This window comes from Melospiza georgiana, chromosome 5 (assembly GCF_028018845.1).
Source record: "Melospiza georgiana isolate bMelGeo1 chromosome 5, bMelGeo1.pri, whole genome shotgun sequence".
Classification (NCBI taxonomy): domain Eukaryota; kingdom Metazoa; phylum Chordata; class Aves; order Passeriformes; family Passerellidae; genus Melospiza; species Melospiza georgiana.
The window spans coordinates 30,849,268-30,875,519 of record NC_080434.1 but is presented as its reverse complement, the minus strand read 5'-3'; the positions used below and the strand labels follow the sequence as shown (position 1 = coordinate 30,875,519).

The 26,252-nt window shown below is 38.1% G+C and overlaps 1 protein-coding gene across 8 annotated transcripts in view; it reads left to right on the top strand.

The window, feature by feature from the left end:
* WDFY3 (WD repeat and FYVE domain containing 3) overlaps positions 1-26,252 on the top strand; it is a 151,576-nt gene that overhangs the window by 64,770 nt on the left and 60,554 nt on the right. For 7 of the 8 annotated variants that reach the window (XM_058025321.1, XM_058025320.1, XM_058025322.1 and 4 more), the window contains 11 exons: positions 489-598; positions 1,649-1,810; positions 2,881-3,073; positions 5,446-5,632; positions 8,290-8,456; positions 11,067-11,534; positions 12,891-12,989; positions 15,144-15,337; positions 17,479-17,936; positions 19,859-19,942; positions 25,268-25,445. In XM_058025321.1, the coding sequence (XP_057881304.1) occupies positions 489-598; positions 1,649-1,810; positions 2,881-3,073; positions 5,446-5,632; positions 8,290-8,456; positions 11,067-11,534; positions 12,891-12,989; positions 15,144-15,337; positions 17,479-17,936; positions 19,859-19,942; positions 25,268-25,445 (2,300 nt within the window). The remainder of the gene's footprint in view (positions 1-488; positions 599-1,648; positions 1,811-2,880; positions 3,074-5,445; positions 5,633-8,289; positions 8,457-11,066; positions 11,535-12,890; positions 12,990-15,143; positions 15,338-17,478; positions 17,937-19,858; positions 19,943-25,267; positions 25,446-26,252) is intronic. The other variant, XM_058025323.1, reaches the window with a different exon arrangement.

The following is a 26,252-nucleotide window of genomic DNA, read 5'->3' as shown; positions in this document are numbered from 1 at the left end:
TTGATGTTACTTTTTTTCCTGTTTTTTTTTAATTCCTTTTGTCTTTCAGCACTTCTCCTTCCCTAAAATCCCCATTATCCATACTGTTGTTACAGTGCAGCTTTTTTTCCAGAAATTTCAGCTATTTCCACAGAGGCCACTAATTGTTGGTGACTTCATGTCTTTGGAAAAAATATATTGTATATTGATAAAGCAAAACTACTCAAAGAGATGTTGCTGCAGGTTGCTCAAATCTGTCTGCTGGTCAAAGGATGATGCATGACCAAAGAATGTACTTTTTGCAGCCTTGCCAGTGGCAAAGCCAAATGTATGTGCAAGATTGGAATGTGTGTCTGGAAGGCATAGGCCTAAGCCTAGTCCTTTTTTTTAAGTAGTGCTGTAAAGGTGAATTTATTCTCAGTGCTTGGGGCTGCTGAGAGGATGTGTTCCCTTCTGCAGAATAGCAGACTGAATTCTTACTGCTTTTTTTCTTTTTACTGCCCCTACAGAGGCTGCAAGTCGTGCCATAGTCCAGTTTCTGGAGGTCAATCAAAGTGAAGAAGCAAGTAGAGGTTGGATGCTGCTCACCACAATCAATTTACTAGCTTCATCAGGACAGGTTAGTCTGAAACAGCAAAGTTAAAGATAAATTATGGAGTGGAAGAGACAAAAGCAATAATAAAATGAACTACATGAACACTCACCAAAAGATGTAACTATATTCTGCTTTTCTGTATTAAGATCCTCTTTCTCTTGTATTGCCACAGGACTTATGCTTTAGCTCCTTGTGGTTTCAGTTGCCTGAAAAAAAGAGTAGTTTTGGGACTTTAATTTATAATGCTCTTTTGATTAATGCATGCAACTTTTATTGCTGCCCAAAGACTTCTCTTGCATACTGCTGCTTAGTGCCCCCTGAGATGCATGGCACATAGAGCACCTAAATAGTTCAGACCTTGAACTTTGCATACCTCACTGGAGGAGGGCCACAGCAGTTGCAAAAAGCAAGGCCAGCAGCAGTGATGAATGGGGGTGGTAGTGAATCATTCCTGCCTCTGCTTCTGGTGCTGTGCTCCATCACAGATCTTTCTCTGGCAGGATACTGGGCAGCTCTGTGGTTTGTTATTTCTGCTCTAATCTGCCTTTGTAATTCAGCACATCATCTTATCTCTGTTTTAGTATGTCACCAGCCTCCACACCAATTTGTCTTTTCTTCCTACTGATGCTTTCATATTTTCTACTACCTTGCTTCTTACAGCACCTTACACCTTCTTGCCAAGTGAGAGCATAAATTGAAATGTCCTCCTCTCACTCCCATTTCTCCTATTACAAAGACTTGATAGCTGATGAGGGCTTGGCTGAAGGTCTTGTAATTAACTTGTTAACTTCTGTTGGCAGAGGCTGACAGGTTTTGTTTCTGTCCTGTGCATTGATTGCTCTGAACTGTGGCTATGAGGTGCTGTTGTCATGTAAATAAATCATCCTGTTTTAAAAATTACTGTTTGGATAGGCACTCAAGAATAGATATAAATGAATCTTTACTGCTGGGTCAACACTTTGCCAAAGATGTGAGAAAGAAAAAACAGCATTTCAATCAACTGCATTATTATTGATGTTTGGAATATACAATATGCTGAACTGGTGTTTTTTGCTGTGTTTTCTTCTTCCTCAGAAAACTGTGGACTGCATGACTACAATGTCAGTGCCTTCCACACTTGTTAAATGTCTGTATCTGTTTTTTGACCTTCCACACGTGCCTGAGGTAGTTGGAGGAGCACAGAATGAGCTACCTCTCGCAGAGCGCCGAGCGCTGCTACAGAAAGTCTTTGTACAGGTAAGAAAGGTAAAATAGGGAATTTGCAGGAGGAATGTAAATACTCCATGTGAGCAAAGTCTAGGAACTTTTCACTTGAGCCAGGTTTTACTCTTCCTTGATTCTTAAAAAACTGATAGCTAAGACAGAGGTGGATTTTCCTGCAAGCACAGTTGAGGTTAAATTCCCACTCCTCTAGTTTTTGTCATTGACAAATACCTCCTGCACAGAAATCTCTGCAGCTTTTCTGCACAGATACTTAAAAGGAGCAATGTGTGAATTACTATTCTGTTTTCATTTATTGGTCCTAGTACTTGTTATCTTTGGCTGTTACTGATTGAAATAGATATAGTAAAAAAGTATTGATAATAAAGTGGTGCTCTCAAATGAACTGACTGGAATTAGTGAGGTTTCAGACCTCCCCATCCAGTTGCAGACAGCCTCTCTCCAGTTTTCTGAGAGGGCTGAGTTTTTCCTGCATGAGATGCAAAAAATCAGACATTTCAAAACATGCAGAAAAGGGAGTGTGATGTAGTAGCTTCACCTACACAGCTGCATTTTGTCTTGGTTTTGGTAATTAGGAAATTCAGACCAGGTGTCAGTTATTCAGGTATGTTTGCAGTTTTGCTGTAGCCTTTCCTGACAAACTTAATTTGACCAAGATGTTATGGTTGCTGCTCTGCCAACAACCCATCAACAGCCTTCTTCCTGCATTAGGAAGGAATACAGCAGTTTGCCTCATGAGGCTTCTCCCTCAGTGCAGAATTTAAACCTGCAAGTTAGGTAACTGGCAGATTCTCCAAGAATGGAATATTCTGGTATCCATGCAAATACGCTGTGTCAGCCTAAGATTTAAATTCTGCTTGCAGTCTTCTGGTAAGCATTTTAAACTGAACTGGAACTTGAAATAACCATGTGTCAAATAACCTTGTCTTGTGTTCAAAGTATAGAAACACACTAAGAGAAAACAGCAAATTACCTTTTTTAATGTGTTTCCTCAGTGGAAGAATGTTTCACCTTTTACTAAGTCTAGGCAAAATTTTCAGTGATAAAGGTATTAATGCTAGTTGTTTAATGACTTCCCATTTCAGATCCTAGTAAAGTTGTGCAGTTTTGTGTCCCCGGCGGAAGAGCTGGCTCAGAAGGATGATCTCCAGCTTCTGTTCAGTGCAATAACCTCATGGTGCCCTCCCTATAACCTGCCTTGGAGGAAGAGTGCAGGAGAAGTACTAATGACCATATCTCGTCATGGCCTTAGTGTCAATGTAGTGAAGTACATCCATGGTATGTGTCTTTCTTTAGTATTTTTTATTGGGATGTTTTCCTGCTCTTCTTTCAGAGTTTTCTTATTTGGGAAATAGGCATGAAAATAATAGGGCTTCTAGGCTTTTAGTTTGGGCATGTGCTTAGTTACATACAGATAGCATTTCTAAGCTGTTGTGTAGTGAGAGACCTGAGTCTCTCATTCACATTTCAGTTTAATCTGGAAGGATCATTTCCTCTCATGTTTTTCTGTAGTGTTCATGATAACCAAAAGGAAAGGCTTTCAGTAACTTCACTAACTGCCTGTGTTGAGAAATATTTGCTGTGAAGATGCATTCATTCTTAGCAGGCAGCTGTCTTCCCCCGCTGTGGTCCAGCCCAGCTTTCCCAACCCAAGGATGTTGTTTCTAGGGCCTGGCCCATGGAGGCTCTTTGCTTGGCTGAGAACCATACCTGTGCTGGATGGGTTTGGAGCCCTTATGTTTTCCCTGGTCTGTCACTGACTGGATTGCTGACACTTCAATCAGCATGCATTTCTTCTGCCAGACCCTCTTCTTCCCTACCTTGCTTTTGATTGAAGATTTTGGGCATGCTGAAGGCCAAGTTAAGTTATCTCATGGGCTTAATCCAGCCTGTAAGTCACTAAATGAGTGAAGCATCCAGAATCATTCCAGTTTGTCTCCTTGTCCATTTTTAAGACAAGTAGATCCTGGCTGTTGCTGGCATGGAAACTGTACAGGGACATTTGTGTAGCTGGTTACAGATTTTGGTAGCTAATGAAAGTAGTACTTTAGTCATCATCTGTCTTTGCAAGGAGCTGGTAAAGAGGGAGGTGCCAAGCTGGTTGACAACAACTTGCAGATGAAAACCAGTGTTGGAGAGGATATTAGCTGCCTGGAAGCAGCTTTGCATACAAATTATTCTTTTTGCACTAATTGAAAACCATATGAGCGTTTAGGTATGCAGGACTTGAGGTAAGAAATCTGATAAAATATGTTTCTAATATTGTATTTAAGGCCTTTAGACTGAGGGGCAACACAGGAAGCATTTGTAGTTTTTAATTGGACTGACTTGGAGTAAACTAACATCCTAACACATTTTACCAGTGTACACCTGCTGGAAAAGAAGAAACCCCCAATTTTGGGTTGCTCACACCCTGAGAAGCAAGTAGCTACAAAGCTCTATATTGATGGTTTATTGAATACATCACCCTGCTCTCACATATTTCAGAGAAAATTTCAGTCTGTTTTTTTTTCTTCTGCTAGCAGTGTGTTTCCAATTCCAGTCAAAAAGTTGTGAATGTACAGTGTCACTCAAAGCACAGCATTGTCACCAGTTGAGTGTTTTTAGGACTTAAAAGGTGATAGGCTTCTGGTGGGCTTTTGATGAGTGTAGAAGGTATATGTACATGTGTGAAGCTGTTATTAAGTGCAATGAAGAAAGTAACTGGAGTTTTGACTGTCATTTGGTGTGTTACAGTTGCTACCATTATTGCTTCTCTATGGGCTTGGTCCATAGAGGAGGGAAGCTGGCATGTGAAAAGATACTCTAGGTTCTTTTAAAAGTGAAATGGAGTTTTAGAAAGAAAAGCAGTCAGCATTGCCTCTTTCTTTTTGATTAAAAAAGTGAACCTGACTTAAGAGATAAGAACATCTGTCACAAGACTCAACTTATATTCAGTAAAAGATATTTCATCATATGCAAAGGAGCATCCTTTCATGCTCTCATGCTCTGATTTAACCTCTGGAAAATTATGTTATCAGTCTAGCTAGAAAGGTTTGTGTTTGTGTTGTGCGTGCTGCAAAGTTAAAATAGCAAATAATTGAAGGGAGCATCTTTAAAACAGAGTGCAACTTAAAATCTCACTATAGGTTTGAGGAAACTTTTTTACTGACCTACTGAACTGATGGAATATGAGAAGTATACAGGGCAAGGCAACTAGGTCTCATGGATGCCAGCCAGAGAAGGAATAAGATGACATGGTGTAAAGGTTTATATGTATGGATTTAATAACACTTCAAGTCAGTGCTTTGTATAACTTTGTGTTTTAAAAGAAAAAATATGGTTTAGAATTACTTACAGTTGCCATATTTGTCTTTTTATTTTGTTGAGTTATCTGGTTGGACTTTTTAGGTAAAAATTAGTATTTATCTACAGTTTCCTCCTTACAATAGTCAAGGTTGTAAAAGGGAGGAAGAGGTTGGCAGAAAGAGATTAGGGTTCTGATCCAAAGCCATTTGAGAATCCTTCTCATCTTCAAGTAATATTAAGTGTTCTGTGACAAGAGATACTTGAATAAATTACTTTATTGCTGTGTTTTGTATGTTGGTTATGGCTCTTGCTGTCATTAATGTCAGTAAAATCCTAAATTTCTCCACTGCAATTCTTTTCAGAAAAGGAATGTTTGTCCACGTGTGTCCAGAACATGCAGCAGTCTGATGACCTTTCTCCCCTAGAAATAGTTGAGATGTTTGCTGGACTTTCTTGTTTTCTCAAAGACTCCAGTGATGTATCCCAAACGTTGTTGGATGATTTTAGGATATGGCAAGGATACAACTTCCTCTGTGACCTTCTCCTCAGGTAGGCAAAAGTGCTTGAAGAAGTGCAGACAGATCACTGAGAATTTTTCAAAAAAAGTTTTCTTAATAAAGAGTAGATGAATAGGTTTAAACAATAAGTGATTATAGATCGTTATGGAATGAAGATATTAAGACCAAAACATTGAATTCTGTGTTTCTTTCCATTTATTAAACTACATTGTTGAACTTATTGCTGTTTCGTACTGGTTTATTACTAAGTGTTTCTTGTTTTGGAAAGATAGCAGTTGCTTATAAAAACTGGTACTAAATATTTAGAGAGAATCCAGAACATAAAATTTTGGCTGCAACTAGTGATCTTTGAGTGGTTGGCGTTGGTTTTGTTTTCCAAAAAGGGAGTGGTTTAGTGGTGGGCTTGGCTGTATTGGGTTAACAGCTGGACTCAATGATCTTTTCCAACCTAAATAATTCTATAAATATAGTCTTATCATGTTATCATAATGAAAAATCCCATATGTAAATCTGGTGAACCCTATGAGGGAATAGTTTTTATTTTCCTAATTAAAAGTACTTCTAAGCTGCTAATGCATTAAAAAGTATGGTAATGAAAATGCCTGCCCAAAAAACCTTTGGTATATGATTTATCCATGATCTCTTTTTTCTTTCCATGAAAGAAACTTCTTTAATTTTCTGAGAAAGAAAAGAATGTCTATTGCTTTATTTGTGTAAAATCTATGGGCAGTCTATGTTGTTTTGTTTGAATATGAAGTTCTGAAGAAGAATGCTTAGCTGTTACTGTTATATATATAAAATAGATATATTTTTACAAATCCAAGGTACATACTTGGTAACTGTAAGTTACACCTTAGGAAGTATATTTGGGTCAAAGATGCTTAAGACATTATTACTGAGAAATGCTAATATTATCTCCCTGTTTTTGGTGTTAGTATGTTGAGGTTTGGAACCCAAGTATTTGAACTAAATTTTCCACTACATTGTATACTTCCGAGGGGGATTTTTGTTTGTTTTAAATGGATACCAGACATAGACATGGCATTTGACATTTTTAATCACACTTAAAATTACTCATAAGTTACCTTTGGTGCCACAAAAGCTAAAGCACCTGTTAAGGAATTGTTATTTTTCTTGTTCTAAAAGTGGAGTTTTGGAGTATGTTATATTCACTAATGCATTAATTCAAAGTAGTGTAATTCAAATGCAGTTGTTTTCCAGAAACTGTCAGCCAGAGTTTAGGAGAAATAGGAGGGGAACATGCTGTCATGTTACATGTTGAGGTACTAAAGTGATTCTCTGTAGATAGAGTGTTTTAAACAAATTCTCCTCTAAGCTTAGATCAAAGAATGGGGGATCCCTGCCAAAGGTATAGGAAGCCTAGGGATTTGAATGTCTCATTGAAAAAGGAGGACACCTGGGATCATCAGGTGACATCAGTAAAGGTTAATGGCATAGGAATGTGTTATCCTCATTTCTTCCTGAGGGGGTTTTCTAGAAGAAAATAGTTCCTTTCAAGAAACAGTGATCTTAAATGAGCCCATGCCTTGATCAGTGATGGACCACAGTTTTGTATTCTCCCTGTTTTGGCTCAAACCTGCCCACAGAGACTTGTTCACTCTGGGGCACTTTTATGATGATAACTCATCGTGTCATGTGAGGGTATGAAATCTGGACACTGGGTCTCTGGCTGCAAAGAAGAAAGGCTTTGGAGCTGGAAAAGCAGAAGGATGTGTGAAGAAGGTGGCTCAGTAAGAAATTGCAGAAGATCTGTGGGAGCAGGAGGAGCACTTTGGTAATTTCATCTGGATGATGTGAAATGGCAGAGCATGTGGAGGATTAGTAGAATGATAATAGGTGAGCTCTGTGCTTCTGTAGTAGTGACTGTTTGCAGGAGGTTCTTGTTTGAAGGAGGTTCCTGCCTCAGCCACATCTGCCTGAGAAGAAGATGGAGGATGCAGAATGAGCTGCTTGTAAAGGGCTCCCACAATCATTTGTCAGCAAGAAGCAAAACAGCTTGTACTGCCTGAGTCTATAGAAGAATGTGGACCCCAGTTTACAGTTAGTAAATAATTAAACATGATTTTATTTGTGGTGAAGTAGCAGGAAAATGAGGATGGTGTTAGGATTCCGAGTCAGTTTTTAGGGTTTGGTCTGATGGTGTGTTCCTGTCAGTAAATGGTTGGAATGGGATGTTAGCATTTCCATTCTCTTGTGTTCAAAGTGGTAAGAGTTTGTAGTTCTAGTGAGCGTGCTTCATCCCGTGCTTGAGAGTGCTATCCTTTACCAAGATACCCTTTCCTTAGCACAAAATATTCACTCCCAAAGTGGCAGATGTAGTCTAGCAAGTTAATTGCAGATCTATTTAATTACAGACTATCCTATACTTTCCTGTACAGTATCTTCATGTCTGTGAGAGGATTCTTAATGTAATTTTTCATGTCTCTCTGCTGACTGTTGAGTTCAAGAAGAGATCTATGAGGTAAATTCCTATGGCAAATAACTGTTTGCTCTTTTAAGTCCAATGTTTGAATAATCTAATGGTATGACATATGGACATGGAAAATACTGCAGGAATCGGGCAGTAAAATTAATCTCTAAACTGATAGAATAAACCAGACCTTACTGAAGTGATTTGAGTTCAGATAAACTAGTGCTGCTAACTTGATCCTATTGTATTTTCTTTAGGTTAGAACAGGCAAAAGAAGCTGAATCTAAGGATGCTTTGAAGGACTTAGTTAATTTGATAACTTCCTTAACAACATACGGTGTCAATGAATTAAAGCCAGCTGGTGTTACCACTGGAGTACCTTTCCTGCTGCCTGGATTTGCAGTCCCACAGCCTGCAGGCAAAGGTGAGTCTGCTTTCTCTCTTTGTTTACTTTTTTGTTGTTCTAAGTGCAAGTGACAAGATGCAGAGCCAGCTGTGTATTGGACAAACCCTTTGCAACTAAGTCTAACTTCTTTACCTAAGATTCTCTATCAAATACTCAGTTATTTTGGTCTCAAGTATTTTATTTTGGGGTTGGTACCCAAAGAAGAAAGCTTAGGGCTTTTGTCTTTGGGGACAGGTCCAGCCTCTTCACTGCAGAGCTGACAGTTTTCTACGTGGAGATTTGAAGAGATTATCTTATTGGAGAGATGCACTGATTTGATTTATAGTGTTTTAAGCTGCTCTCTTACTAAATTGATATGAAAGGCTGATGTGCTGGCTTGATTTTCTTTGTTGTTGTTTTTTTGTTGTTTGCTTTTTTTTGGGGATTTTTTTTTTTATTGTTAAATCCTTCCCCTTCTCCTCTTTGCTTTCTCTTAGCTTTTGTCAGCTCAGGCAAGTGTAACTTGTGAGCTGAAATCTGTGATTTCATCACCACTGTGATCAGAGTGATAAAATCTGTGATGTGTTTGAAACCAGTCAGTTACAATTTGGAGATAAGGTTGAGGAAGTCTTGAGGGAGAAAGGGTTGTATAAAAATAAACTTAGGTTTCATATCCTGTTCATAAATTTAAAATTCAGGTTAGTCTTCTATGTAACTAAGGAGTTTGGAATTTAATAGTGACTGTGGAGCTACTTTGAACTTTTATGAGATATACCACTGCACAAGAAAAGTTTATTCTAGGATTCTATTTACAGATTTATAGACTAATGAATATACATCCTAGGTTCCTTGGACAGTGACTTCCATTCTCTGGTATGGAGGGAGAGTTCATTGTTCTTAGGAATTGTTTTTCTTTTGCACTAAATGGAGAAAGAAGGTGAACACTCAAGAGTTTAATTTCTTCATGTTTTGATAATATTTTTTTTTGGTTAATCAGCTTGTCTGATACAATATTATGAGAAAACCATGGTCTGTTGCAATCTGCAAAAGAGTTCTTGAACTTTGTGGTGTTTGTCAGGACATCTCTGTTCCTTTTACTTGCTTTTCTTGAACTTTGTGGTGTTTGTCAGGACATCTCTGTTCCTTTTACTTGCTTTTCATAATGTTGGAAAATTGTCTTTTTATGAAGACTTTGTTTTCTCAATTTACTAATTTCTCAGTTATTTCCATTTAAATAATTTTAGTTCCTGAACTCTGAAAAGCTGGTTAGAATTTGGTTTTTTCAGGGGTCCTCCTAATAATCAAAAATAATTTATTAATCTACTTGATTGCCTGGAACAATTGTTGATACTAAGTTAGAATATTAATAGTTGTATCTGAAACTATTATGTTCCTGTCACATTTAAGAAGCTCTAAATCCCCTCATTTGAACATTTTCATAATAAAGGAAAGCATGCAAATAAGGCCTTTTAGGAACAACTGTGTTATAATGTAACTAATATTCTTCCAGATGTGAAATTGTTCCAATGTTCTTTTACTAGGGAGCTTTCTCTTGCCTTCTGGAGAAATACTGAAATGGAAGGTGGGGAGGCTAGGCATGAAGATAATTGAATTTACTGTTCAGTTGGACAACTTAGTTTACAAAAATGAAGAGAGTAGTGTGCCATAGAGAATACATAATAAATAAGATTTTTTTGTTTATGAAAGGGTTTTTAAATCAGGTTAAAAGTTTGCATATACCTTTATTGGAAAAAAAAATTTATTGTTAAAACATCCTAAATGCTTTGTTTAGATTGTCTTTAAAGTTCTCACTCTTGATTGTGTATTTTGTTGGTTATGTTTTACCATTAGTTGTTTTCTGTATCGTGGGATCTGTCCACTGTGTCTTGTACTTTTCCTACAGAAGTTTAAAAAGTTGAATTTAAGGCATCTTTTGAGTAGAATAAGAATAATATTTGCCCATAGAAAATTTTGGGGCACACTCATAAATGATGCATTCTTTAGCTAAGTGAATGAGATATCAGTGAACTTGAAGGTACTTACAATAGAAATGTGACTGAGCTTTAAAGCTGTGAGATATTTGTGTGCTAATATTATAGCTACTTTATGCTTTACAATTCTTTCCCTGTGTTTTAATTCCTTAATTGTTAATAGTACTGGACCCTGCCATAGCTTTTTTATTCCCAGCTGCAAGGGCTGTGTTCTGCATTACAGAACATAGAATGTATCACTGTTGCTATAATGAGTTCTCCTATGGTGTGGGTACATCCTGAGCAGGCTTTGTTTTGTCTCTAGGACTGTATCTCATGTACATTTTAACACTAAATCAGTGTACTTATCTATTTTAAAGAAATTATCTCTGATCAGCATCTTTAGCTGCTTACATAAACTCTTACTACCAAATATGTATTAAGATGCCATCTTAAAGAATAGTAGGTTGTGGAATTCACAGTGTAAGTGCATGTGCAGAGGCTTTTTTGAAATTAATTTTAACGATGTTTTTATTAAAAGTGACCATCATACCCTGTTATTTTATTCCTACTTATTAAAATGCATGGATCATTATTAATAAGTGCATTCATTGTTTACGATGATTAAGAATTTTTCTCTTTCCTTTTTCCTCCCATCCCACTTTATTTCCTGATTTAGGTCATAGTGTGAGGAATATTCAAGCATTTTCTGTCCTCCAGAATGCATTTTTGAGAGCAAAAACCAACTATCTAGCACAAATCATCCTTGATGCCATCACGAATATTTATATGGCGGACAGTGCCAACTACTTCATTTTGGAATCACAGCACACATTGTCTCAGTTTGCAGAGAAAATTCCGAAACTTCCAGAAGTGCAGACCAAATACTTTGAGATGCTGGAATTGGTTGTCTTCAGCTTGAATTACATACCCTGTAAAGAACTGATCAGTGTGAGCATCCTTTTAAAATCCAGCACTTCTTTTCAGTGTAGCATCATTGCCATGAAGACACTCTTGAAGTTCACTCGTCATGATTACATCTTTAAGGATGTCTTCAGGGAAGTGGGGCTTCTGGAGGTGATGGTAAATCTTCTTCATAAATATGCAGCCCTTTTGAAAGATCCCACTCAGGCACTGAATGATCAAGGTAATGTGTCCATTTCCATTTTTCTAATTCTTGTCTTTTTTGGCTGGAAATAGTGAAGTCTTGCATTTAGGAGAAATGAGAGAGTCTGAACATGTACCTCAAGGCCTGAATTCTGCTGAGGATTGCTGTGCCATCTTGAAAGCTCATTGGAATTGCTTCTCTCAGTTTCTTGAGAGAAGCTCGAGGCTAACTTTAATGAATGATGCTGTATGAATGCAAAGTAGTATGAGCTCATATTTTCCTTTGTAAATGATTTTTTGATGTACTGGTTCAATATTTGTTACTTAATGTGAAAAAAGTATAGGGACAATGCATACCATCAATGTTCTTCCTAACAAAAGGTACTTTGTAACTTCATGTTTAGCCCCAGATTTGAAAAAATTCTATAGAGTGCATATCTGAGCTCTTAATAGGAGATTTTTTTATAAGCTGGGTCTACATTTTTCTAAGCATTAAAAAAATAAATGAAGATGAGTTGTCTCCAGACTGGAGCATCCCAGATAAGCTCTAGCTACTAGGCCTCCAAGGCAGGCTCTGCCACGTGCCATAGGAGCCTACGTGCACAGACAGACAATTTTTTTTGCATTCTTCATTCAAACTGCAGTCAAGCTTGTGTGCATCAATGACACTTAATTTTTAACCATAACTGCTGGATGTTTCACCTGGATTTAATTGTATGAGGCTTCATTAGTGAGTGATAGCTGTAGGTTAGTTGGAAAGCTTTGTTCCCTTCAACTCCATTGGAAAACACGTCAGTTCTTATGTTCCTGTAAATAAATGGATGTCATCTAATGAGGGTGCTACCTGGGTGCACATGTCCTTGTGTTGGGTTTTACTTTTTGTTAGAGTAAGTTAAAATAACCAAACCCCCACTGTTTTTCCTGGAGTCTTTCTCTGTGTGTACTGTGCCAATTGCAGTGTTGGTCTGCCACACCTGTTAAGCAATCAGCGCGTTTGCTGTAATTATGTGAGTGTAGTTTTGTGGGCTTTGTGCGGAATTTCTCTTTTCAGGTACTGAAAACTGAACAAGAGCAGATGCAGTTAATCTTCAACTGGTGTCATTTGTGGGTCGAAGAAACAATAGCTGCAATGTCAGGCACTCACAGTGGAGCTCACAGTGCTTTAAAACCTCAGTTTATATTACTGTCTTTATAAAATTAACTTTCTGTATGATTCATAGTTCAGCTTTCCCAGGAATGCATGTGTAGACTAAATCACAGCTTGCTTTGGAAAATGGTGGGGCTGCATGCTCTCTGGGGAAGCAAATAAAGTAAAAGTGTTGGTGGACAGTATTGAGAAACATCTTTGAAAAGAGTGATATTTTCTATGACTTTAGCTTCTGAAATTTTTTTGTAGTGGATTCAAGAAATAGTTCATTTGAGGACCAAAAGCAGCTGGCTTTATTGGTTATGGAGACCCTGACAGTACTACTACAAGGATCAAACACAAATGCAGGTGAGTGAAGAGATTGTTGTCAAGATATGTATGAAGAAAATCATGTCTTGATTTTCTATCTTCAGGCCAGTATTCAACTACACTGAAATACACGTTCTCTCTGGCCAAGTTTTCCTAGCAAAGAGAATAGACAGCATAGCCTAGAGTGCATAACATAAGGAGAACAAGATAGTGTTTAACTTAAATTTCTTTCATATTGTTTACTTGAAGGCAAACACCAGACCCCATCACTCTTCAACAGATCTATAATAATTCATGGTAGTGCTTGTAAGACTGTTTGGATATTCAAAAATTTAAGCACATAATTAGAAATGTAGTTCAGTGTTCACAGTGTCGTGTCTACATAATGTAATGCCTGTACCTTTAGTTAAAGTTGTTTTTTCATTTATATTAAAGAGTTATTCCCAGTCAGTATGTACACACAGGGCTCTGTTACAGTTGTCCTTTTGTAAATGTAAGGCAGTTTTGTATTATAGTTCATTAACCAAGATTTAGTGATTTTGAGACTGTGGTAGCATCCACCTGCCGTGCAACAAACCCTTGACTGCTGTTAGATGGCATTCCTGACCTCACCTAGGAAGCATCAACCAGCCATCAGGACCTCCTTGCTGCTTCTCAGGACTGATTTCATATCTGAATATCCACTGGAGAAGCAACAGCAGGAGTGTAAAAGACATTGGCACTTTGGCATGATGCCACAGATGATCTTTCTGAGGCATCTTGGAGAGTTCAAGGGCCTCATTTCATCAGTAGCTCTCCCAGTTCTGGAGCAGGACAGAGCATACAGGAGGAGCTGAGAAACTATTTCTCAGAAAGTTTGGCCACTGATGTGAGTGCAGTGGTGCTGTATCCAGAGGCCAGCAGAGGTTATAGGTCATCACAGAAACATAAGTAGGCACAGCCTTGCAGTGATTCATACCACACTCAGTGCTTGGTGTCTGATCTTAAACCAGTCTCTGATAAGCTTTCCAGAGTATTGCAGAACTGCCAACTACATTTCAACAGGAAGTTTGGATGTCAGACCCACACAGGTTTGCTGGATAGTTGAGAACCTACACGAAGAGTGGGAGAAACATAAAATGTTATCCCAGTCTCTATGAAAACCAGAAAGGAGATGGGCTTTACTTGTGAAGGAGTGCAACAAGCTCATCTGTCTCAAGGTCTGAGGTCTCTCCTTTTGCACTGAATCCATCTCTGATCCAAAGGACATCAGAGAAAGCAGGAGGCAGGAAATGGATAGTGGTATTCATGTCTGTGTGTATATATATATATGTATATATATATGTTAGAGGGAAACAACTTATCAACTTTTTAATCCTGAACTTGGTCATTTAAACTGCTCTTTGAGTTTATCATCACATGGAAAATTATCCCTTTTGATGCAGTAATACAGCATTGATCCATTTCCCCAGTCAGTTTTCATCTTCAGTAATTAACGTAAGAGCAATGCTCTAGGTGCTGACACTGTACTAAACACACATTATATATGCCATATATATACACTTTGGGGTTTGTAATGCTTTCAGAATCAATTTTCATATAACTTTTGGTTATCGCAGTAACCAGCAAACTTGAAAAACTTAGTTTGACTTATGCTTAATCTCTACAGGGATAGGTCCTGCCACAAAAAATCTGCAGAATCTTACAAATGATGTGGATAGACTGAACCACTTCTCAACCAGTGCTCATGTCCAGAAACATCCCAGTTATATTTTCAGTTAATATTGCATTTAGGTTATTACTAAATGTAAGATAATACTACCCTAAACCAGAACAGTATATGGTCTTCACAAAACACGGAGGATTTGGTACATTTTTATTTCATCCTGAGACCCTTTGACCTCTAGCCTGTAAAGAGTAACTGCTGTTGGAGAAACAGAATTATTGAGGAAATTCTTAGAGCTGACCTCCATCCTTGTACACAATGCCTTTAGTGAAAAATTTTGTCAGAAGACATTGAAGTTCTATTTTTGTTTGTGTTAGAGGAGGAAAAATAGTAGTAAATCATTACACATCCATAGAGCTAAAACTCTGCCCTTCATTCTGTAGAACTGAAAATTAACACCTTTGGTGTTGTTTTGTTGTCATTATTTTCCACTGGTTATATTTTGCTTGCTGTTGAAGTGCTTACTCTGCCACCTTGTTTCTGAGCAGGCATTTTCAGGGAGTTTGGTGGCGCCAGGTGCGTGCACAACATTGTGAAGTACCCGCAGTGCCGCCAGCACGCGCTGATGATCATCCAGCAGCTGGTGCTGTCCCCCAGTGGAGAGGATGACATGGGCACCCTGCTGGGGCTGATGCACTCGGCCCCACCTACGGAGCTGCAGCTCAAAACTGACATCCTGAGGGTAGGTGAAGGGTTCTTCTTCTGCACTCCTGCCCCTACAGTGTGGTTCCAAGAGAGAAAACACTGAGAAGGGCATTGGATTGAGCTGGATTGGATGGGTGGTGTTTGCTTAGTATGTGGATTGTCTCTGAAGTTGAAACACATATATTTGATCCATGGTTTTATTTTTCCTTTCTGCCATCTATATCCATGGTAAGCTTCAGAACTGGAGATGTAGGCTAGTGAATATGTTTTTAGCATCATCATATTTGTGGATAGAAAATGAGGTTCTACAGTTATGACAATTTCCCCTGGTGGGGTCTTACTGAGTTAAAAATAATGGGAATACATACAGGAAAAAAAAAGCAAGCAAGTAACATACATTTATTTTTTAGCTCTGGCTTGCATTTTCTGTGGCATCTTATTTTACCAATTTGTATCTATGAATGCTGAAATAATTAATATAAATGCAAATTGTAGTGATCATAGTAGAAGATAAAGCTGAAGAACTTGCTTAAGCAAAATAATGGAATAGTAAGAAAGTAAGGCTGGGAGTGGAGGAAGAAGCAAGAAAACTCTTGTCTGTTTCCCGTTGTATTAAGTGTTTCATTTGCTAATCTAGACCCACAATTTCTCCTCAGAGTAGCTAATGTTATTTTTTAAATTGACAAAATACTGATTTATTTTAGGGTAGAAAAGCTGAGGCAAATAGTAGAAAGCAAATTAGTCTTAAAGAAGACAACTCAGACATCAAGGTTAATTTCTGTTCAAAGGAGCTGTAGTATTTCTCTGGCAGATGAACATCTTCATATTATTCCAAAAGACCCAAAGGAAAGCTAGTAATAAAACTATTCATTTACTGCGTAATGTCTGTGAAGGTTTTCAGCAATTTTTGAGCATGTGTTATTCACCATACTTATGGGGAAAGAAAAGATATTGGAGTTCCCCAGAGGATTTAACAGAAAATCAGGATTTCTTTCTCTTGACCTGTTGTACTTGTCCTCCCTTGATGCTGTTCTCAGAAGTTTTGGTTATGGAACTGACAGCCCAGAACAGTGTGGTGATGTGTCTCTTACTGTTTGTTCAAGTTTGTCAAGAAAGGAGATAGTGCCTTCAGAGGAACGACAGTCTTGCTATTTCACTACCCATCTTCTGAGTGCTTAAAAAAACAGCTTGATTCTGAAGAAGTAAACTTTCAGTCATGGAAGATTCTCTCTGGCCTATTTTTCTGTATCAGTAACATTTTTCTGTTGTTTATGATGCTTTCTCTAGGGAGACTTTTTCTTCTTTATTCACACGTGGGTCAAACTTCCCATGACAGGTATCCTTTGCATATGTTTTTGGCTGTATGGAGGGGCTTCTCCACCCCCTGATTTCACAGATAATGAGTATTATTCTCTAGTACCTAAGTCCATGTATTTTCTGCTGTTTATACCATGGCTTTGCATTTATTTGTTCAGCAAATAAGGTTTTATCCCCTTTCGTTTCTCTCTACGGCTTACTTTTGAGAAGCAACTCTTAAAATACAGTCTCAGTCTCAATTCAGAGATTTATAGAGGAAAGCTAAAAATAAGTGGGCATATTTGGCTGATTTCTACTGCCTGGATTTGCTAACTGAGTTGTTATATTTGAGTTTCATTGTGGATTCATAGCTGCCAGGTGCTTCCACATTGTTGATTTCTAGGAGACTGTTAGGATGCTCCAAGGTTTGGAATTCTCATTGCTGAAAGAAGTAATTTGCCTTCTCTTGTTTGAAATTGTTTGTGAAGTGGGATGGCAGAGAAGATTCCTTTCTAACAGAAATACTCTCCATCTAGTCACTAAGAGAATTACTTGGCAATTTTGGGTTCCATTCTGGGCTTGGTCAGGTCTTTTCTGTTGGAAGATAATTTCTTATTTCTAAATAAATATTCTAATATTCTACTTTGCCCCCTATATTTTTATTTATTTTGTAAACTTTTGAGTTTCAGAATTTTTGTAGTAAAAGTTGACCTTCAGAGATTTCAGGCATTACCAAGTTCTGACAAGTGACACGAGGATTTTACTACCACAGTGATGTTTTGTGAACAAAAATGTTCCTACCTTTTCCCAGGCTGTTTGTAATGCTGCTGCTGCTTGTTGTTGCTGTTGTTTCCCTGTTTTGATTGATTGTTTTGTCCACAGGCTCTACTCTTGGTGCTGAGGGAGAGTCACCGCACAAGAACTGTTTTTAGGAAAGTCGGTGGATTTGTGTACGTCACATCTTTACTTGTTGCCATGGAAAGATCTTTGTGCTCACCACCTAAGAATGGCTGGGAAAAAGTAAACCAGAACCAAGTGTTTGAACTGCTTCACACTGTGTTCTGCACATTGACTGCAGCTATGCGCTATGAGCCAGCCAACTCTCACTTCTTCAAGACAGAGATCCAGTATGAAAAACTGGCAGATGCTGTTCGATTACTTGGCTGCTTCTCAGACTTGAGGAAAATAAGTCCCTTGAATGTCTTCCCTTCAAATACACAACTGTTTCAAAGGCTTTTGGACGATGACCTAATATCCCTGGATTCTGTGTCACCTACTCTTAGACACTGCAGCAAACTTTTTATTTACCTCTACAAGGTAGCAACAGATTCTTTTGACAGGTATGACCTTTGCTTTTTTTCTCTTCCTTTTCTTTCATCTTCTCTGCCTGCCCCACATCAGTGTTCCCCAGAATAGTTCTCTTCTGATACCTTCATTGCTTTTGTATTTCTATTTTAATCTACTTCTTCCTTCACTCTGCTGAGAGGAGGAGAAGGTGTCAACATCTGACCACATAATGACTTAGCTTGCTGGTGTTCTCCAGAGTGTACAGCATTCTCTGTGATGTTGGATGTTTTTATCGTGGCAGCAGTTAATATAGAGATATCAGTTCATGGTTATATTTGATGTGTTGAAGCAACCTGTTGGTTGATAGGCTGACAGGTTGCATTATCATAATTAGAAAAACTATATTTTTATGCTTTTACTGAGTGAAATGAAAATTTGGTTGTTGAATGTCATACCTTAACTTCATGTCTCATTTGATATGGAACTTTAAATGATTTAAGAATACCATGATTAATTTAAAAACATAGGATCATTTAGGTTGGAAAATACTCTTAAGATCAGGTCTAACTGTAAATTTGGCACTACTAATCAGCCACTAAACATGTCCTTCAGTGCCACATCTACATATATTTTAAGGACCCCTAGGGATGATGACTCAACTCCATCCAAGGGCAGCCTGTTCCAATGCTTCATAACCCTTTTGGTGAATTTTTTTTTTCCGAATATCAAATCTAAGCTTCCCCTGGTTCAACTTGAGGCCATTTCCTCTTGCCTTTTGGCTAGTTACCTTGGAGAAGAAGTGGACACTCTATTGCTATGACCATCTCTCAAGTAGTGTTAGAGATGATAGGGCCTCCCCTGTGCCTCTTTTTCTCCTTGCTAGCATATAAGATGAACATCTTTTTTTACATGGTTTTGCTTGTTCTTTAAAGTTCTAGGTAGTCTGTAAATTACTGGTTTTTTAAAATTTAACTGGGAAACACTCCCAGAGTGAAACGACTTGAATTTAAATTGTAATGAGACTCAAAATGAACAGTAGTGTGTTTTAAGGGTTTAAAATGACAACAAAACTTTATGAAATATGTATTGAAGATTGGCTTGTCTTAAAGTAGTTTTTGCCACAATTTAGAGTACAAAACATGAAACACAAACCTAACCTTTGTATCTGGGACCTTTAAGCTATTTATACCCCAGCCTTTGAATGTATGTGACCCTGTTATAGTAAGATGGGCCATCTTGCCCCCAAGCAAGAGATCTTTGTGCTTTTCTTTTCTTTAATGAAAATTTTAACTAACAAATCAACAAAAAAATGACCCTAATATGCACACACATACTGACACATTCACCAAAAAGCCAACTTCAGAAATCAGTTTAATTGATCTCATTTTGAAGTGTTATGAAAGCATTCAGATAGCAGGAGGAAAGTTTGTATTAAGAGTGTGTTACTCATACTGTAGAAGTTGACACTGGCCAACAGTAGATAATGAGGAAACAATGGAGTAAGTAAATCACATAGTGATGTTGCATAAGATACCTCACTAAGTTCCCTTTTTTTTTTGGCTGTTATTTTCAGTGATTTTTTTCTTCTTTAAATTTTCTGTTCATCATTCATTATTGAATTTACATTGACTTTATTTCTTATTCCTGTTGGTTATATCTAATTTACTGAAGCTTTACTTTCTCCTCTGAATTTCTGCTGTTGAACATTGAAAGATGTTCTGCTTTGCTGGTATCAGTAACTCTCAGCAGAGCACTGAACAAGCAATGCAGAGTCACACCACAAGACCTGTGCTCACTTTGCATGTCTGTGTGTTCACCTGAGGCTGTTGTTCAATTTGTCCTTTGTCATCCGTGTTGTTTCTGAAGGGTGGATCCAAGTAACAATTTTATTGGTGCTTTTGTAAAACTAACAAGCTTATGGCCTCTGGTTTCTTCTCTAACCTCTCTGTCCTACCCCTGTCTGTTTTGTCTGTAGTCGTGCAGAACAGATCCCTCCTTGCCTGACAAATGAGACTTCTCTCCCCTCTCCTTGGGGTACGCCAGCTTTGTCCAGGAAAAGGTACCGACCCTTCAAAGAGAAGCTGATCTCCTTTCCAGTTTTTCTCTCTTGCTGTTGTGTTTCTTTGTTTTGGGGGAGGGATGTTTCTCTTCAATTGCTATTCTGAGGAGTGCATTTCCACTTGTGTGTTTACTGGATAAAAAAATGTAAAGGCATGTTTCATAGTGAATCCTAGGCAGTGATGAGATTAGAGATGTCTCCAGATTCCCATAGCACCTAAAGTTAGGCTTGTGTTTCAGAACCAAATAAAGCCTAGTATAAGAAATTATCTAAGGGAGGTATATATCACACTCTCAGGAACAGTTCAAAGGGCTTCAGACTGTGCTAGTGCATCAATGAATACAGCAGGATTTCTTTTTTCCTGACTAATTTTTCAAGAAAGCTTACTTTTGGTGGAAGGCGGATGCTTGTAAAGGTGCTCATTTGTTAGTAATTGCAGAGAATAAAAAGTAAAGAATGAACCTGTCAGTACTTGACTACCAAATCATGTGGAGACGTGCTGAATTAAACGGTTTGGAAAGAAAGCACAAATGGCCCAATTCAGGAATCCAAGCACCTGCTTTCACTCCCAAGCTACAGTCTTTTCTCATGCATCTTAATGTATTTGGTAGACTTAATATTTTTTTTTAAATAAAGGTTATTGTGTGAACTGTGTTATTTACAGGTTTGTGCAAATGCGAAAAAAAAATTTCCTGGAGTCCCCAGGGAAGGGAGCAGCCCTTTGCTATCTACAGATGGAAGTTAGACAGAGATTTGCTTTTGAGAACTAAAAAGGCATTTGAAAGACACAGGCTTATCTGACATGCAGGTGCCATGTGTAGAAAATACGATCATTATTGAGTGATATGCTGCTTAAGATAGGCCATCAAGCTTCATGGTTGGAATGTAAAATATTTTGCAAAGGAAAACAACCAAAGATGCTTTTGGAAACTGATTTGAAAGGAATGTTTATACTAAAGCAGGTTAATAAAGAGAACCTTTTTTCTTTACTGAGTGATGTTACCCAAGTCATACCTGGGTATTCTACAGGGGTGGCTTGGACAAAGGCAAGTAACCCTTGGACAAAGGCCCAGTAACCCAGAACCTCTTGATTGTAATTTCCTTTCTTTTCTAACACTGAGGCATTTAAGAACAAACATTATGGTTTACAGAGAACAACCTTAGCTGCCAAAGTATTTTCCTGTCATTTACTTTGAAGAAACATGTGAGAAAACAGGGTGTCCTGTGGAGGCTCTTTACAGCTTCAGCCCTGCATTAAGCTCTAGTGTTGCAGATTGCCCATCCCTTTGCTACGTTCTGCTGTTCTCCCAGGTGTAGGTGGCAGGGCTGCTCAGGTTCACTGAATTACTCAAACACACAGCTATGCAAAGGCCTGCAGCAGAACCCAAGCCGTGCCTGCCAAACAGGAGCTGATTCCAGGGTGTGATGAACAAGACTGCCAGATGGGTGGCTGACGCAGCCTGGAAATTAAAATATAAATATAGCTATATATGAATAGATACATTAGGCTTCCCTTGGGTTTTTTTGTGGTACTGAAAATGCAAGCAGTTGCTTGAAAGCCCAAGGTAAAGATTGGGTAGTTTAAAAAGTCATTATCCCTGTGGGGTGCTTTCAGCAATTCAGGTAAGCTCCAGTACAGTAATGTAGGTACTTGCTGGGGTTAAGTGCTTTTGAAATGGATTTTCACAAACAAAAAAAGCCTTTGGATTTTTACAAATGGTGTAAGACTCAAAGTAAAAGTGGACAGAAAGAACGATCATGCTTGCTTGGGTGACTTTCAGATCCTTTCTGAAAAGCATGTTTTAAATTAAAAAAAAACCCTAGGCATTCCAAAAAGTCTGTTTGAACAGCTGTCTGCTTTCTCACAGCATCATGTTTGTCATTCCTAGTGAATTCGGTGCCAGTGGCTGTGATCTTTCTGCTTTCAAAAATAAGCAGCTTGGGGTTTGTAGTCCAATATTATTTTTTTTTCTCCTCCTAAATGTCAGATACAGTCAAATTCTGTCAAAGTTGACTCTTCCCAGAGAAGTGTTTGCTCTTCTCTTATTGTTTTCTGTCTCCTTTGCTTTGCATCCCTGGGATCTCCCTTGTTGTGGCCTGGTTTTCTGCCTTTTGACTTGTAAGATAGAAGCCTAAGGGAGAGCCCTCTGTTGTTTGGCTAAAAGAGCAAGCAGACACTGTGCACACAAATAATTCTTATAAACAAAAATAGCACAGTACTGGTTTCTCACACAGTCTAGAATAGTTTTAGATGCACTGATATGCTAATATTCTCTCTCAGACATGTCTCAAAGCTGTATTTCCCTGTGGAGTGCTGCCCTCCAAGTGTTCTCCCTTATGGAAGCAGAGTAGGTGGGACTCCTGCAGCATGGGTTGGGATGGCAGTACATGGCTGTCCTCCCTGTTACCTGAAATGCATTGTTCTTCCACACCTGTGCAGTTTGAATCAAGAAATACAGCTTTTTCCACTCTTTGAATGCTGGAAATTTTAGCAGAAATAAGCATTCTCTCTTTCTTTTTTTTCTGTTTTTTTCTTGGGGATATTTTGGTCCTGACAGGGTAAAGTAGAGAATAGAATGTAGCTTAGACTTTTTAGCCATTATTTTTAAAAAGTTTACGTAGTAATCACTCTTGGGGAACGATATGCAGAGGGTTTATCTACAGTAAACTTCTTTCCAGATCAAAATGCTGTTGTAATTTTCATCATTAATTACAGTTAATTATATAACTAAAGTTATATTAATTAATTTATTTCTCTGAAATTATATATTTTATTAAATTAGATTAGACATACAGATGCATGTCATCTTGTGTACACTGCCTTTTTCCTTTATCTGCTGCTTCTTCTTTCTTCTTCCTCAAAGGAGGCATATAATACTATGGATGTATGGCTAAATTAATTTATTGCAAGTTCTACCCTGACCCATAGAACTATAACATTTAATTAAAATTTTGGAAGGATTTTGTAAGATCACTTTTCTTTTTCCTGTGTAAAGGTATCTTTACAAATTGGTTTTTTTCCCCTCCTGAATTGATACAAATTCTCCTTGTATATGTATATGGAAAAACTAAAAATAGAAGGTATTTTTAAATTACGTGAAAAACTTTTAATAATATATGCTTTAAAAAAAAAATTTACTTAGTCTGCTGACAGGAAGCCTAATCTGGACTGTATTGCCTGTTCAGTTGTGTGGAATGTTGCAGGCAGGTGGTTTGAGACCAAGATCATATTTATGCTTGTGGCTGACAGTGAGCAATGCTATTGTCATGTTCTCTGTGTCCTACCATGTCTTAACCTCATAATTTACGTAACAAGGTGAACGTGATAGTGCAGATCAGTGTGCTTAAAAGTAAAATTTGTACTTAAAAGTGGACAGAATGTCTTAAGGAGTGGACTTTTGCTAGACTTACGAGAATTCTTAAATATAAATGGATATTTAGTTTTTTTAACTGCATCCTGTAAAATTTGCATTAAGATGCTCAAGGTGACATTGGAAAGAGGGTGCGCTTTTCTGCTTCAGATGAAGAGCAGTGCTTTTAGGATGCATGAGAAACAATTGCCTGTATTCCAGTTTCTGCAGTAAGTCGGGGCAGAGGCTTGAGATAACATCTCTTTGTGATAGTATTACCAGTTGTTACACTGTTCTTAATTCCATTCATTTTAAAAGCAGCAACGAAGCCTTTCTTACCTGCTAGATGTTTCCATAAGTGGTGGCGCTGACAGAGAAGTTTAGAAAATTAATGGCTTAAGGGTTGGTAAAAAACACTAGAAAAATTCATTTAGGGAGATCTTTTTCTTAGCAATTGGTTTCAGTAGAATTGCCATATTACTTTCTGTTTCCTGTAAGCATTAGCTAAATGAGTAAAGCATTGGTAATCTAATTTTTCTTAAAAACTCTCTTTTGAACAGTACTCTTGGGTTGTTCAGATGCCAAGTTTTTGCTGATTTGCCATAAAGCTTTTCAGTAGGAACCTTTTTATTGGAACATTATTTATTGAACCAGTTTTCCAGCCAGCACAGAAGATTGTGCTGTGCTTCCTGTTGTCCTGTTTTAGGCTGAATAATCCGATGTCTCAGCTTTCCCCCATAGATGTGTTTCTTGCTGGGGGATTGGGCTTGATGGCTGTGTTTAGGGCAGAATTGTGTTTGCAGCCTTCCTCATTTGCCATCTATGTCCTGTTTTTCCCAGGACAAAGGGGTTGCCTTGTTGGAAGTGTCTAGAGGGTGAGGAACAGCCAGTCTCAAAGTCTTAACTTGTGCTAGGGTCAGGGTTTGAGTAAATTTCTGTCACTGAGAACAGAAGAGAGGAAAATAGTTCTTTCAACTGATATGATAAGAAGAAACTCTTCTTGTTTTGTTGTATTCAGTTGTAAAACAAAGGACAATATGTGATCATAAAAATTTCTTACACAGAGTTTGTTCTATTTCTTCTTACACATAAGCATATGATAAATACTGTGGGCTATGGCGATTTGGGTTGGGGTTGTCCTGGGTTTGTGAGTTTTTTTCTTTTGGGGGTTTCTTGTGTGTTTTGGTTTTCTTTTTTTTTTTTTTTTTTTTTTTGTGGTGAGCCTGAGTCTTTCAATCTCACTTTTGCTTCTAAAGCACCATCTTGAAAGCATATGTTCAGTAAGCTGCTCATGCTGTTTGTGTGTTGAAATCCTTGCTGAAAGAAAAGTGGCATCAAACTGATACCTCCAGGAGTTTCAATGAAGAACATGTCTGCATTTCTCAGCACCAGTGGTTGCTTCTAAGTCAGTGTGTCAAATCCTCTTTTCCCTGGGTCAGACTAAAGCATCTTCATGTAAAACCAAATGGCTGTAGCAGTCATGGAAGGACTGAGAACATACAGATTGCTGGCATGAGCACAGAGACCACCTTTCTATTCCCCTAGGCTGATTAGAGTTTGCTGGGAGTTTTGTGATAGTACATTTCATAACCAGTTGTTAATGAAAAGCAAATGGGGACACACATCCAGAGAACAGGAGCAGTGGTAGGTTGCTCACTGCAGTTGTTGTGTGCCACCTCTGCAACTAGAATGAAAAGAGGGAGGCAATAAAAACAATCTCTTAATTCTTGAAACCATGTAGCACCTGGGAAAGACACTTCCAAATTCAAGAAAAGTTGAGATACTGAAACCTCTCCAGGCTGTCTTTAGGGAAACATGCCCAGAAGGTTTGAGAAGAGGAACACTTGTCTAACTGAGGGAAGAGAAAGGAAAAGGGAGTAACATCTATAGGCCAATATAATTTTACAGCTGTTTGAAAAATGCAGAGCTTATAGTAGCTGGGTGTTGTAACCATGGGATGTTTTCTGTCCTGCAGGCACACATATCATTCTGTTTCAACACCTCCTGTTTGCCCTCAGAAAAATATAGCTGATGTGAAACTCCAGACAGGACCCACATCCATACAAAGCTCTGATGCAGTCATTATTCACCCTGGTGCTATGCTTGCAATGCTGGATCTTCTGGCCTCTGTTGGATCAGCAACACACCCAGAGGTAAGGGAAAAAAATGTGTGGTCTGAAGCTTTGGGAGTTGCTGGGGGAAGGAATGGCTGTGGGAAATAGGAAAGCTGGTGATGTCCTCTCATTTTGTAGTGAAAAACTAATATATTTCACAGATTGAGTTGTATAACTGGTGGCATAGAGATCTGAAAGAAATTGCTTTGTTTCATGGGCTTTCTTCTGTTTATCTCTTTCAAACTCTTGTTAGTAATGTAAGTTTAAAGAAAGGTCTGAAGTGGCCATCAGGTAAGTTTCCAAGCACTGTGATTAATTCATGTTTTCCCTGATTTATCAGGTATTAATGTATACTGTGAGGACACAGGACTGAACATCATATCTTGGGCTATGCACACTGAAGGAGCTAGAATATGTTCTAGTTCTAAAGTTGTTCTAGTTAAAGTTTAAAGTTGTAAATATGTTCTAGTTCTAAGTTATACTGACTGCTTTGTACAATTCCCAGCCTAAAGTGTCTTTGTATATGAAGGATTTGTTGGACAGTTTTGGAAGTTGCTTATGGATTTTTTGTTTGAGATGTCTTCCCTGAAAAATACTTTTTATTAAAAAAAAAAAAGTTCTGAAAGCTTGCATGAATTACTGGATTCTTCTTTCTTGGTCTCTACTGGTCATGAGTGTGGTAACTTTCTGCCTTCATGACATAAATTTGACAGTTGTGTTGCATACATCTTTAGTTTTTTAGAGGTTATGGTGGTGGTGGGGAGCAGAATGAAGCCCATATAATCCACGGGGAAGCTAGTTAGCAACCTGATACACAAGTTAAACACTCACAAATCTTTGGGGCTG